The 14000-nt window shown below is 47.6% G+C and overlaps 1 protein-coding gene and 6 non-coding genes across 7 annotated transcripts; all 7 read left to right on the top strand.

Moving 5' to 3' along the window:
* Nucleotides 1-4494: 4494 nt before the first annotated feature.
* Nucleotides 4495-5458, top strand: LOC133959012 (uncharacterized). The gene is made up of 3 exons (XM_062394069.1): nt 4495-5138; nt 5209-5301; nt 5393-5458. Exons 1-3 carry the CDS (start codon nt 4503-4505, stop codon nt 5405-5407), a joined length of 744 nt encoding a protein of 247 aa, XP_062250053.1. The 5' UTR covers nt 4495-4502; the 3' UTR covers nt 5408-5458.
* Nucleotides 5459-8732: 3274 nt separating this feature from the next.
* On the top strand, nt 8733-8806 carry trnan-auu (transfer RNA asparagine (anticodon AUU)). Its single transcript has one exon. It is a non-coding gene; the product is annotated as a tRNA-Asn (tRNA).
* Nucleotides 8807-11606: 2800 nt separating this feature from the next.
* trnan-guu (transfer RNA asparagine (anticodon GUU)) lies at nt 11607-11680 on the top strand. The gene has a single exon. It is a non-coding gene; the product is annotated as a tRNA-Asn (tRNA).
* A 315-nt stretch (nt 11681-11995) lies between these two features.
* trnan-guu (transfer RNA asparagine (anticodon GUU)) lies at nt 11996-12069 on the top strand. The gene has a single exon. It is a non-coding gene; the product is annotated as a tRNA-Asn (tRNA).
* A 348-nt stretch (nt 12070-12417) lies between these two features.
* On the top strand, nt 12418-12491 carry trnan-guu (transfer RNA asparagine (anticodon GUU)). Its single transcript has one exon. It is a non-coding gene; the product is annotated as a tRNA-Asn (tRNA).
* Nucleotides 12492-12806: 315 nt separating this feature from the next.
* Nucleotides 12807-12880, top strand: trnan-auu (transfer RNA asparagine (anticodon AUU)). The gene has a single exon. It is a non-coding gene; the product is annotated as a tRNA-Asn (tRNA).
* Nucleotides 12881-13227: 347 nt separating this feature from the next.
* trnan-guu (transfer RNA asparagine (anticodon GUU)) lies at nt 13228-13301 on the top strand. The gene has a single exon. It is a non-coding gene; the product is annotated as a tRNA-Asn (tRNA).
* The last annotated feature ends 699 nt before the right edge of the window (nt 13302-14000 follow it).

Raw genomic sequence — 14000 nt, 5'->3', positions numbered from 1 at the left:
CAGATGACCAAGAAGCTCGCTGGCGACGCTGCCGGGACGGCGGCATGGGTCACCAACGTGGGCAACGAGCACGGGCAGGTGCTCATGTCGGTCCTCACCGAGTCCGAGGGGGACGGGCTGTTGGCCATGGCGGACGGGCTGATGCGGCGCTACAGTGCGTCTGGAAAGGAGCCACCTCATGTGCTGTATGTTGACCGGGACTGCTGTTCCGTCGCCGGACGCTGCAAGGTAAAGATGACAACATCAACCACCACACAGACGGGCCGCTTGATTTATCCGAGCGAAACTAATGTCGTCTTCTTCTTCCTCCTCCTCTTCAGACGGCGCAGATGTTCGGCGAGTGGGATCAGCTGGTGGTGAGGCTGGACATCTGGCACCTGATGCGTCGCTTCGCCAGGGGCGTCACCACCGACAGCCACCCGCTGTATGGGCTGTTCATGTCACGTCTCTCGTTTGCCATTTTTGAGTGGGACGCCGAGGACGTGACACGCCTGCAAGAGGCCAGGCAGTCCCCCCTGGATCCCACGTCCAGAGAGCTGGCCCGTCACTGCCGCCGACGCACCAGGGGCGCGGAGGAGACGGAGCGGCTCATCCAGGAGCTCCTGGACACCATGTGGGACGTCACTGACGGCATGGGTGTCCCCCTCATCGACCGCCCGATGATGGAGGACATCTGGAGCACGCAGCGTCGCCATCTCCGCTGCATCCAGGATCCGCCGGGAGTTCTGCTCTACGCAAAGAGGGGGGAGGTGACCAGGGGCGGCGTGGTGCTGCCCGTCTACCGCTGCGCCCGAGGCTCCACTTCCCTCGAGTCCTTCCACCTCCACCTGTGCCAGTTCATTCCGGGTGAGTGTGTGTGACTCTGTGTGTGCCTGTGTCAGGATGAGCCAGTGTGTTCATACAGACAGACTGACGGACTGACTGACGTCACGTCCTTCTCCCTCCTCTGTCTCTCCCCTCGCAGGCACGTCTGCCAACGCCCTCCACTTCCAGGTGTACCTGCTGGAGGGCCTGGTGAGGTGGAACGAGGACCGCGCCCGAGCTGCGGTGGTCGGCGGTGCCAAGCTCTCTAACAAGCGCTGCTACAGTGCTCAGCTGCTGAGAAGCGTCAACAGGCTGAGCCAAAAATACATGGGGCAGACGCTGGTGGAGAACTACACGCAGCCTGGGGAGTACACAGGTAAACACCTGCGTACATAACATGGGTGTAATGCTCTGATGCTTATTTGCGGGGTACTAACCATATATCTCTTTGTCCTCTTTAACTCAGGGGAGCTCATCGGGGTGGAGTACCTCTACTCCCAGACAGGCAACGGCGCTCTGCAGCGGGAAATGGCCCGCGATCACGAGGAGGGCGACGGGATGGAAGAGGAGTGGGACGAGGAGGAGGAGGAGGAGCCGGAGGATGAGGGCTTTGAGGAGGAGCTGCCCGGGATTAAGGCCCTTTTGCGCCATCTTCCGCCCGCGGAGGAGGAGGAGGTAAGCCTCGTTGAGTTGTGCGGCGGAGGGAGGGAGGGAGGGAGGGAGGGGCCTTTTGCCGCGGCTATTAAATGCTTAACCTCTGCGCTTGCTTTCCTCTGTCTGTTGCAGGATGTACCCGGTCCAGACGGACACGGCGGGTACCAGCACGCCGTACGTCTGGCCCAGGCCTTGGTTGCGCTGCGTGACCGCCCGTACGTCAGGCCGGCGCAGGTGAGGCAGATAGGGGCTCTCTGGCAGAAGCTGTCAGACAGGGACAAGGCCCCTATCTCCTTCCCCCCGCGGCACCAGCAGCGGCTGACCAAGGGCCGCTTCAGAAGCCGCAGGGCGGCAAAAAGCACCACGCCCGGCGTGGACAGCATGACTCGGTACATTGTCTTTCTACTCTTTGGATCATATTCATATGCATTTTCGTCGTGTTTTGGATTATGTGACCATGGTCTCTGTCTCTCTATCTATCTATCTATCTATCTATCTGCGTGTGCAGTTTGTATGTCGGGCTGGGCGCGGGTGCTGCACAGTCTCCTGATGCCAGCAGGTTGCTGGAGGCTGTCTTCCTGGAGCTGTGTGGCATTCACCAGGAGGGCCATATCATCGCCGGGGTCCGGGTGAACCGCTGGGCGGCCGTCAGGAATGACTACAGGCAGATCAAGGACAACTTTTTCAACACTCGGGGGCTGTCAAAAGCTGCCCCGGTCCAACTCCTGGAGGTTAACCAGCGGACCCTTATGCGGTGTTGAGAGAGAGTGCCATTTGCGTGCGACGTGTAGAATGTGCCTACTGGAAGGAAGATGCTCATAATCAATATCATTGAATTCACTTCCATTAGGCACCACAAGAGGACCAAGCAGAGGATGGCGGAAGAAGTGCGCCAGGTGGTGCCGGGGCCCATTGCTCAGCTGTCAGCGGCGGAGCGGCTTCCTCCGACCAGGGCTCCTCTGCAGGAGCCTCTGAGGCCTGTGCAGCCTCTGGCAGTCTCTGAGACAGAGGACGCCTCTGGCCTGGCTGCCACGCGCAGAGGGCCCCTGGAACCGGCGCTGTTCAGCATCCGCGCCGTTACAGCCCAGGCCTCTGTAGCCCACACCTCCACAGTCGCCTCCACGTCTGCGGCCCACGCCATCGCCTCCACGTCTGCGGCCCACGCCATCGCCTCCACGTCTGCGGCCCACGCCATCGCCTCCACGTCTGCGGCCCACGCCATCGCCTCCACGTCTGCGGCCCACGCCATCGCCTCCACGTCTGCGGCCCACGCCATCGCCTCCACGTCTGCAGCCCACGCCATCGCCTCCACTTCGACAGCCCACGCCATCCCCTCCACCTCTGCAGACACCGCAGTTGCCTCCACCTCCTCTGCCGTGCCCAAAACCACTGCCTGGCAGAGGAAGGTCCGGGAGGAACAGGAGCGGCGGCGAGCTGCGACGGGCCTTCCCACGAAGAGCTGGAAGAAAAGGGAACATTTTATCTGTAAGCGCTGTGGCCAGCCAAAGACCCGGGAGTACGGCCACAGTCGCTACAGATCCCAGCATTTCTGCTCCCGTGCGGAGGGCCGCTCAGTAGAGGACTGGCTGGAAGAGAAAAGGGCAGAGGAGGTGGCACAGAGACAACAGGTCAGTGACCCGATAGCATGCACTGTGTCCGACACTCTTCCCACATCATTGTCACTTGTTAACCGTGTCGATCGTCTTGTTGTCTGCAGGCCGCCGAAGCTGCCCTGGCTTCTCAGACCCCCTCCGGCCAGCAGGGAGGGCGGTAAAATGCGTGCAGTTTGTGAGTATGAAATGTCAATGCAATAATAGACAGTGTACATAGATTGCCACTGTCGCTATTTCAAAAAATACACTCGATTGCAGCACAAAGGACAGGCAGTTGGTGATTACCTTTGGAAAGGTCAGCCCATTGAAATGCAAATGTCTGTCTTTGTCTATTCCTCTCTCAAAAAGACACCCACCCACCCACCCAGCCAACCAACCAACCAACCAACCAACCACAAGCCGCTGGTCCAAACGACCTGGCCGTAGGTGTCAGTGCTCACCGCAGGGGCCCCGTTTCCAACATGAGACACACTGTCTGGCCAATCAGATCGCCAGCCAGCCAGCCAACCACAAGCCGCTGGTCCAAACGACCTGGCCGTAGGTGTCAGTGCTCACCGCAGGGGCCCCGTTTCCAACATGAGACACACTGTCTGGCCAATCACATCGCCAGCCAGCCAGCCAACCACAAGCCGCTGGTCCAAACGACCTGGCCGTAGGTGTCAGTGCTCACCGCAGGGGCCCCGTTTCCAACATGAGACACACTGTCTGGCCTATCAGATCGCCAGCCAGCCAGCCAACCATGGGCTGCAGATCCAAAGAACCTGGGCACAGGTGTCGGTGCTAACCGCAGGGGGCAGTTCCTGAGAGGAAACGCTCTCGCCGATCAAAGCACAACCCAAGAAGGCTGCGATTGGCCAGAGGAAGCTGCGTGACCTCTGCGGGCCGGCACAGCTATAAAAGACAGCAGGTCGACGGAACAAAAAAGTGCATTCGACAACTTGTGATCGCGAGGTGAGTGTCTCTCTCTGTCCGTCCGTCTCGCTGTATACATTGTGTGTTTACAATTATTAGTCAGCTTCTTTGTCTCAGGCGAAATGGGCACAAAAAGACTCAATTGACTTTGCTTTTGCTTCGTCCTTCCCATGCAGCATGGAAAGGTCACCGTCTTCACCCTCTGCGGCATCGGAGCCGTCCACCTCTGCCGGCCACGTCTCCGCCGCCGCTGCCGTGCCCAGTTCCACCGCCTGGTACAGGAAAAGGCAAGATGAAAAGCAGCGGCGGGCAGAGGAGATGGGCCTTCCAACAAAAACCCGCAAAACACGGCCGCAGTTTATCTGCAAGCGCTGTGGCCGGCCAAAGACCCGGGAAAACGGCCACAGTCGCTACAGAGCCCAGCATTTCTGCTCCCGTGCGGAGGGCCGCTCGGTTAAGGAGTGGCTGGAGGAGAAAAGGGCAGAGGAGGTGGCCAAGAGATAACAGGTCAGTGACCCGATGCCACGCACGGCGCCCGACACGCTCCCCACTGCGCTGATAAAGACCGAGGCGGACTCGTCGTCCTCATCCAGCCCTGAGCCCTCGACTTCCTCCATCCACAACCCCTCGTCTTCATCCAGCCCTGAGCCCTCGACATCCGCAAAGACAGGCAATCCTCCCACTCGCTGCACCGTGTACAGGAGGAGGATGCGGTCGAAGAAAGACCGGAAGGTCCTGAGCGGGGTCATCGTCAAGCCGGAGCAGCAGCTTGATAAATGCGACACCTGCAGCCTATCCCGCCACCTGGACACGGGCCACGCTTTTTACAGGGGGGACTTCTTCTGCGCTGGCAATGAAGGGCCTGGCGGGAAGACTCCACAGGAGTGGCTGGACTCACGGGGCGATGTGCCCCTCCCGCGCACCACCCTGTGGAGGATGAAGAAGGCAATGGAGCGGCCGAAGGAGGAGGAGGGACAGAGAAAGCCGCGTAAGCAGCATAAAGTGCGGACCTGCCAGCGCTGCGGGCATTCTCCGCTCAAAGACTACGGCCACAGCCAGCTGAACCTGCGTCGAGGAAAGGTGTCCTACTGCGCTATGCAGGACGGCATAAGCGTGGACCTCTGGCTGGCGCGTCAACGGGCCAGGGAGAAGGAGGTGTGTATTTGCCTTTTTCCCTTTCTGTGTTTTCTTCATGTCCTGTGACTGACTGTCACTCATTACGCAGGAGACAAAGAAGGAGCAGAGGGAGGGAAGGCTGCGAGGAGAGGGAGAAGGAGAAGGAGAAGGAGCAGCAGCGGGAGGGAGGGAGTTCAAAGAGGTACGTTAAAGTGTTGTCCTTTTTACTTTGCGTGCCTGTGTGTTTTCGTCATGTTTCTCACACCCGAATGTCTTTTGTTCTTGTTATTCAGGAGGACACAGAATGACAAGGGAGCTGCCCTGTGTGTCTGTGTGTCTGTGTGTGTGTGTGTGTGTGTGTGTGTGTGTGTGTGTGTGTGTTTTTGGTTTCACAAATAAAAGTACTTATTTCTTTACACTCTTGTCAGACTGCTCCTTTCACATCTTGCCCATGTCTTGTTGCATTTGTCATCATATCGAATCGGTGACTGTGTTAAATGTGATGAGGATGGAGATGAGCTTTATTTATTGACACTACTATAAATAAATATACATACAATATAATGTTTACAGCTTCATATTAACGCCCATCACAGAGGTGAACATAAGGGCTTCATATATATCTCCTTCCTGTATTTCTTTGTGAAAGGAATGGAGCTTTATGTAATGTAACAACTATAAAAATATATATATATCATGTGTAAAAGCTGCATATTAACGCCCATCACAGAGGTGAACATAAGGGCTTAATAATCTCCTTCCATTTATTTCTTTGTTTATGCTGTTTCTAACCTCGCCACGAGAGGGATGCAGAGTGTTTACATCCGGCCCGTGGGTCCGCATGGCTCATTTACCTGCCAGGCCACGACCACCGTGACGCGGAACTTCCTAATCTGACGTGGAGTTCCATTTGCCGACCCCTTATCTGATACAGATCGAAGACGGCACCTACAGAAAAAGCCTGCGGTCATCTTTCTTGAAATATGACTTTTAATTCGGCGAGACGGCGGAAAAGGCTCTCGCTGTGCAGGGGCAAACCGCGAAGATTAGGCAGCACCTTTTTCGCCTGGTGGGGGCGGATGGTCTCTGCTCCGATTCTAAACCTCCTCCAAGCCCCCACCTTTCGGGTTCTACACTTGTAAGCCAATCAGAAGATGGCCAAATTCTTGTTTTGCCCGATTGGCCGGTGACTGTAGAACGGCACGCTGATTGGCTTGCTGCTCAGGTTGAATGGGGTCAGCGCGAAGGCTCTGTTCATTCTGCCGGTGAACTTCGCAAGAAACACACATCAAACGGGAGAATAAAGATCAACACTACCAAGCGAGATGTGAGCATCGAATGTGCATGTTTAGTGTTCTTTTTCTGCTGTTTGCTTGTTTCTGTCGAGTGTCACGGTTAAACCTGATTTATCTATATTTAGTGAAAAAAAATCCAGCTGGACACATTATGAAACCACTGTATTGTCAAGCTTTGAATGTAAATTAAATATGCAAAACGAGATCAAACAAATCCATATAAATGGACGAGCTGTCCTAGGCCACTCTCCTTTCAGATCGAAGGAGGCAAGTTTCTGTTGCGCAATTGGTTAGCGCGTTCGGCTGTTAACCGAAAGGATGGTGGTTCAAGCCCACCCAGGGACGCATGCACTTTAATGAAATAGGTAGTTTGATCGTGAAAACCAATCTTCTTTCTGTGAATAGAGGGAAGGGTAGGGAAAACTGTATGATGAAACCCAAAGAACAAGCAGGCAACAAAATAAATAGCATTATACACCTATTCCTTAAATAAGACCCAATTAGACACACTAAGTCCTTCAACAACTCCTGAATTATCTATATTTAGTTAAAAAAAATCCACCTGGAGACATTAAGAGCCCTCTGCATTGACAAGCTGTATTTGTGAATTAAATATGCAATATGAATTCACACAATTCCATATTAATGGAAGAGCTGTCCTAGGCCACTCTCCTTTCAGATCAAAGGAGGCAAGTTTCTGTTGCGCAATTGGTTAGGGAGTTCGGCTGTTAACCGAAAGGATGGTGGTTCAAGCCCACACAGGGACGCATGCACTTTTATGAAATAGGTAGTTTGATCTTGAAAACCAATCTTCTTTCTGTGAATAGAGGGAAGGGTTGGAAAACTGTATGATGAAACCCAAAGAACAAGCATGCAACAAAATAAATAGCATTATACACCTATTCCTTAAATAAGACCCAATTAGACACAGTAAGTCCTTCAACAACTCCTGAATTATCTATATTTAGTTAAAAAAAATCCACCTGGAGACATTAAGAGCCCTCTGCATTGACAAGCTCTATTTGTGAATTAAATAAGCAATATGAATTCACACAATTCCATATTAATGGAAGAGCTGTCCTAGGCCACTCTCCTTTCAGATCAAAGGAGGCAAGTTTCTGTGGCGCAATTGGTTAGCGCGTTTAACTGAAAGGATGGTGGTTCAAGCCCACCCAGGGACGCATGCACTTTTATGAAATAGGTAGTTTGATCGTGAAAACTAATCTTCTTTCTGTGAACAGAGGGAAGGGTTGGAAAACCGTATGATGAAACCCACAGAACAAGCAGGCAATAAAATAGACAGCATTATGCACCTATTCCTAAAATAAGACCCAATTAGACACACTGAGTCCTTCAACAACTCCTGAATTATCTATATTTAGTTAAAAAAAATCCACCTGGACACATTAAGAGCCCTCTGCATTGACAAGCTGTATTTGTGAATTAAATATGCAAGATGAATTCACACAATTCCATATTAATGGAAGAGCTGTCCTAGGCCACTCTCCTTTCAGATCAAAGGAAGTGGGTCTCTGTGGGGCAATTGGTTAGTGCGTTCGGCTGTTAACTGAAAGGATGGTGGTTCAAGCCCACCCAGGGACGAATGCACTTTCATGAAATAGGAAGTTTGATTGTGAAAACCAATCTTCTATCTGTGAACACAGGGAAGGGTTGGAAAACCGTTTGATGAAACCCACAGAACTAGTAGGCAACAAAATAAACAGCATTATGCACCTATTCCTAAAATAAGACCCAATTAGACACACTGAGTCCTTCAACAACTCCTGAATTATCTATATTTAGTTAAAAAAAATCCACCTGGAGACATTAAGAGCCCGCTCCATTGACAAGCTTTATTTGTGAATTAAATATGCAATATGAATTCACACAATTCCATATTAATGGAAGAGCTGTCCTAGGCCACTCTCCTTTCAGATCAAAGGAAACGGGTCTCTGTGGCGCAATTGGTTAGCGCGTTCGGCTGTTAACTGAAAGGTTGGTTGTTCAAGCCCACCCAGGGACGCATGCACTTTTATGAAATAGGTAGTTTGATTGTGAAAACCAATCTTCTTTCCTTGAACAGAGGGAAGGTTTGGAAAACCGTATGATGAAACTCAAAGAACAACCAGGCAATAAAATAGACAGCATTATGCACCTATTTCTTCAACAGGTCCTGATTTATCTATATTTAGTGAAAAAAAATCCAGCTGAACACATTATGAAACCACTGTATTGTCAAGCTTTGAATGTAAATTAAATATGCAAAACGAGATCAAACAAATCCATATAAATGGACGAGCTGTCCTAGGCCACTCCCCTTTGAGATTAAAGGAGGCAAGTCTTTGTGGTGCAATTGGTTAGCGCGTTCGGCTATTAACCGAAAGGATGGTGGTTCAAGCCCACCCATGGACGCATGCACTTTTATGAAATAGGTAGTTTGATCGTAAAAAAACAATCTTCTTTCTGTGAACAGAGGGAACGGTTGGAAAACTGTATGATGAAACCCACAGAACAAGCAGGCAACAAAATAAACAGCATTATACACCTATTTCTAAAATAAGATACAATTAGACACACTGAGTCCTTCAACAACTCCTGAATTATCTATATTTAGTTAAAAAAAATCCACCTGGAGACATTAAGAGCCCTCTGCATTTGTGAATTAAATAAGCAATATGAATTCAGACAATTCCATATTAATGGAAGAGCTGTCCTAGGCCACTCTCCTTTCAGATCAAAGGAAGTGGGTCTCTGTGGCGCAATTGGTTAGCGCGTTCGGCTGTTAACTGAAAGGTTGGTGGTTCTAGCCCACCCAGGGACGCATGCTCTTTCATGAAATAGGTGGTTTTATCGTGAAAACCAATCTTCTTTCCTTGAACAGAGGGAAGGTTTGGAAAACCATATGATGAAACTCAAAGAACAAGCAGGCAATAAAATTGACAGCATTATACACCTATTTCTTCAACAGGTCCTGATTTATCTATATTTAGTGAAAAAAAATCCAGCTGGACACATTATGAAATCACTGTATTGTCAAGCTTTGAATGTAAATCAAATATGCAAAACGAGATCAAACAAATCCATATAAATGGACGAGCTGTCCTAGGCCACTCTCCTTTCAGATCAAAGGAGGCAAGTTTCTGTTGCGCAATTGGTTAGGGAGTTCGGCTGTTAACCGAAAGGATGGTGGTTCAAGCCCACACAGGGACGCATGCACTTTTATGAAATAGGTAGTTTGATCGTGAAAACCAATCTTCTTTCTGTGAATAGAGGGAAGGGTTGGAAAACTGTATGATGAAACCCAAAGAACAAGCAGGCAACAAATAAACAGCATTATACACCTATTCCTTAAGTAAGACCCAATTAGACACACTAAGTCCTTCAACAACTCCTGAATTATCTATATTTAGTTAAAAAAAATCCACCTGGAGACATTAAGAGCCCTCTGCATTGACAAGCTGTATTTGTGAATTAAATAAGCAATATGAATTCACACAATTCCATATTAATGGAAGAGCTGTCCTAGGCCACTCTCCTTTCAGATCAAAGGAGGCAAGTTTCTGTGGCGCAATTGGTTAGCGCGTTTAACTGAAAGGATGGTGGTTCAAGCCCACCCAGGGACGCATGCACTTTTATGAAATAGGTAGTTTGATCGTGAAAACCAATCTTCTTTCTGTGAACAGAGGGAAGGGTTGGAAAACCGTATGATGAAACCCACAGAACAAGCAGGCAATAAAATAGACAGCATTATGCACCTATTCCTAAAATAAGACCCAATTAGACACACTGAGTCCTTCAACAACTCCTGAATTATCTATATTTAATTTAAAAAAATCCACCTGGACACATTAAAAGCCCTCTGCATTGACAAGCTGTATTTGTGAATTAAATATGCAAAATGAATTCACACAATTCCATATTAATGGAAGAGCTCTCCTAGGCCACTCTCCATTCAGATCAAAGGAAGTGGGTCTCTGTGGCGCAATTGGTTAGTGCGTTCGGCTGTTAACTGAAAGGATGGTGGTTCAAGCCCACCCAGGGACGAATGCACTTTCATGAAATAGGAAGTTTGATTGTGAAAACCAATCTTCTATCTGTGAACACAGGGAAGGGTTGGAAAACCGTTTGATGAAACCAACAGAACAAGCAGGCAACAAAATAAACAGCATTATACACCTATTCCTTAAATAAGACCCAATTAGACACACTAAGTCCTTCAACAACTCCTGAATTATCTATATTTAGTTAAAAAAAATCCACCTGGAGACATTAAGAGCCCTCTGCATTTGTGAATTAAATAAGCAATATGAATTCAGACAATTCCATATTAATGGAAGAGCTGTCCTAGGCCACTCTCCTTTCAGATCAAAGGAGGCAAGTTTCTGTTGCGCAATTGGTTAGCGCGTTCGGCTGTTAACCGAAAGGATGGTGGTTCAAGCCCACCCAGGGACGCATGCACTTTTATGAAATAGGTACTTTGATCGTGAAAACCAATCTGCTTTCTGTGAACAGAGGGAAGGGTTGGAAAACCGTATGATGAAACCCACAGAACAAGCAGGCAATAAAATAGAAAGCATTATGTACCTATTCCTAAAATAAGACCCAATTAGACACACTGAGTCCTTCAACAACTCCTGAATTATCAATATTTAGTTAAAAAAAATCCACCTGGAGACATTAAGAGCCCTCTGCATTGACAAGCTGTATTTGTGAGTAATATGCAATATGCAATATGCACAATTCCATATTAATGGAAGAGCTGTCCTAGGCCACTCTCCTTTCAGATCAAAGGAGGCAAGTTTCTGTGGCGCAATTGCTTAGCGCGTTTAACTGAAAGGATGGTGGTTCAAGCCCACCCAGGGACGCATGCACTTTGATGAAATAGGTAGTTTGATCGTAAAAAAACAATGTTCTTTCTGTGAACAGAGGGAACGGTTGGAAAACTGTATGATGAAACCCACAGAACAAGCAGGCAACAAAATAAACAGCATTATACACCTATTTCTAAAATAAGACCCAATTAGACACACTGAGTCCTTCAACAACTCCTGAATTATCTATATTTAGTTAAAAAAAATCCACCTGGAGACATTAAGAGCCCTCTGCATTGACAAGCTGTATTTGTGAATTAAATATGCAATATGAATTCACACATTCCATATTAATGGAAGAGCTGTCCTAGGCCACTCTCCTTTCAGATCAAAGGCAGCGGGTCTCTGTGGCGCAATTGGTTAGCGCGTTCGGCTGTTAACTGAAAGGATGGTGGTTCAAGCCCACCCAGGGACGCATGCACTTTTATGAAATAGGTGGTTTTATCATGAAAACCAATCTTCTTTCCTTTTACAGAGGGAAGGTTTGGAAAACCATATGATGAAACTCACAGAACAAGCAGGCAATAAAATAGACAGCATTATACACCTATTTCTTCAGCAGGTCCTGATTTATCTATATTTAGTGAAAAAAAATCCAGCTGGACACATTATGAAACCACTGTATTGTCAAGCTTTGAATGTAAATTAAATATGCAATATAAATTCACACAATTCAATATTAATGGAAGAGTTGTCCTAGGCCACTCTCCTTTCAGATCAAAGGAAGTGGGTCTCTGTGGCGCAATTGGTTAGCGCGTTCGGCTGTTAACCGAAAGGATGGTGGTTCAAGCCCACCCAGGGACGCATGCACTTTTATGAAATAGGTAGTTTGATTGTAAAAAAACAATCTTCTTTCTGTGAACAGAGGGAAGGGTTGGAAAACCGTATGATGAAACCCACAGAACAAGCAGGCAATAAAATAGACAGCATTATGCACCTATTCCTAAAATAAGACCCAATTAGACACACTGAGTCCTTCAACAACTCCTGAATTATCTATATTTAGTTAAAAAAAATCCACCTGGAGACATTAAGAGCCCTCTCCATTGACAGGCTGTATTTGTGAATTAAATATGCAATATGAATTCACACAATTCCATATTAATGGAAGAGCTGTCCTAGGCCACTCTCCTTTCAGATCAAAGGAAACGGGTCTCTGTGGCGCAATTGGTTAGCGCGTTCGGCTGTTAACTGAAAGGTTGGTGGTTCAAGCCCACCCAGGGACGCATGCACTTTTATGAAATAGGTAGTTTGATTGTGAAAACCAATCTTCTTTCCTTGAACAGAGGGAAGGTTTGGAAAACCGTATGATGAAACTCAAAGAACAACCAGGCAATAAAATAGACAGCATTATGCACCTATTTCTTCAACAGGTCCTGATTTATCTATATTTAGTGAAAAAAAATCCAGCTGGATACATTATGAAACCACTGTATTGTCAAGCTTTGAATGTAAATTAAATATGCAAAACGAGATCAAACAAATCCATATAAATGGACGAGCTGTCCTAGGCCACTCCCCTTTGAGATTAAAGGAGGCAAGTCTTTGTGGTGCAATTGGTTAGCGCGTTCGGCTATTTACCGAAAGGATGGTGGTTCAAGCCCACCCATGGACGCATGCACTTTTATGAAATAGGTAGTTTGATCGTAAAAAAACAATCTTCTTTCTGTGAACAGAGGGAACGGTTGGAAAACTGTATGATGAAACCCACAGAACAAGCAGGCAACAAAATAAACAGCATTATACACCTATTTCTAAAATAAGATCCAATTAGACACACTGAGTCCTTCAACAACTCCTGAATTATCTATATTTAGTTAAAAAAAATCCACCTGGAGACATTAAGAGCCCTCTGCATTGACAAGCTGTATTTGTGAATTAAATATGCAATATGAATTCACACATTCCATATTAATGGAAGAGCTGTCCTAGGCCACTCTCCTTTCAGATCAAAGGCAGCGGGTCTCTGTGGCGCAATTGGTTTGCGCGTTCGGCTGTTAACTGAAAGGATGGTGGTTCAAGCCCACCCAGGGACGCATGCACTTTTATGAAATAGGTGGTTTTATCATGAAAACCAATCTTCTTTCCTTTTACAGAGGGAAAGTTTGGAAAACCATATGATGAAACTCACAAAACAAGCAGGCAATAAAATAGACAGCATTATACACCTATTTCTTCAACAGGTCCTGATTTATCTATATTTAGTGAAAAAAAATCCAGCTGGACACATTATGAAACCACTGTATTGTCAAGCTTTGAATGTAAATTAAATATGCAAAATTAATTCACACAATTCAATATTAATGGAAGAGTTGTCCTAGGCCACTCTCCTTTCAGTTCAAAGGAGGCAAGTCTCTGTGGCGCAATTGGTTAGCGCGTTCGGCTGTTAACTGAAAGGATGGTTGTTCAAGCCCACCCAGGGACGCATGCACTTTTATGAAATAGGTGGTTTTATCGTGAAAACCAATCTTCTTTTCTTGAACAGAGGGAAGGTTGGGAAAACCATATGATGAAACTCACAGAACAAGCAGGCAATAAAATAGACAGCATTATACACCTATTACTTCAACAGGTCCTGATTTATCTATATTTAGTGAAAAAAAATCCAGCTGGACACATTATGAAACCACTGTATTGTCAAGCTTTGAATGTAAATTAAATATGCAAAACAAGATCAAACAAATCCATATAAATTGACGAGCTGTCCTAGGCCACTCCCCTTTGAGATTAAAGGA

Source organism: Platichthys flesus, chromosome 8 (genome assembly GCF_949316205.1).
Source record: "Platichthys flesus chromosome 8, fPlaFle2.1, whole genome shotgun sequence".
Taxonomy (NCBI): Eukaryota; Metazoa; Chordata; class Actinopteri; order Pleuronectiformes; family Pleuronectidae; genus Platichthys; species Platichthys flesus.
This window is presented reverse-complemented; position numbering and strand designations above follow the sequence as displayed.

Coding starts and splice junctions, on each gene's coding strand:
- LOC133959012 (XM_062394069.1), top strand. CDS start 4,503: ATGCCACGCACGGCGCCCGACACGCTCCCCACTGCGCTGATAAAGACC. Junction 5,139..5,208: donor AACGGGCCAGGGAGAAGGAG/GTGTGTATTTGC, acceptor CTCATTACGCAG/GAGACAAAGAAGGAGCAGAG.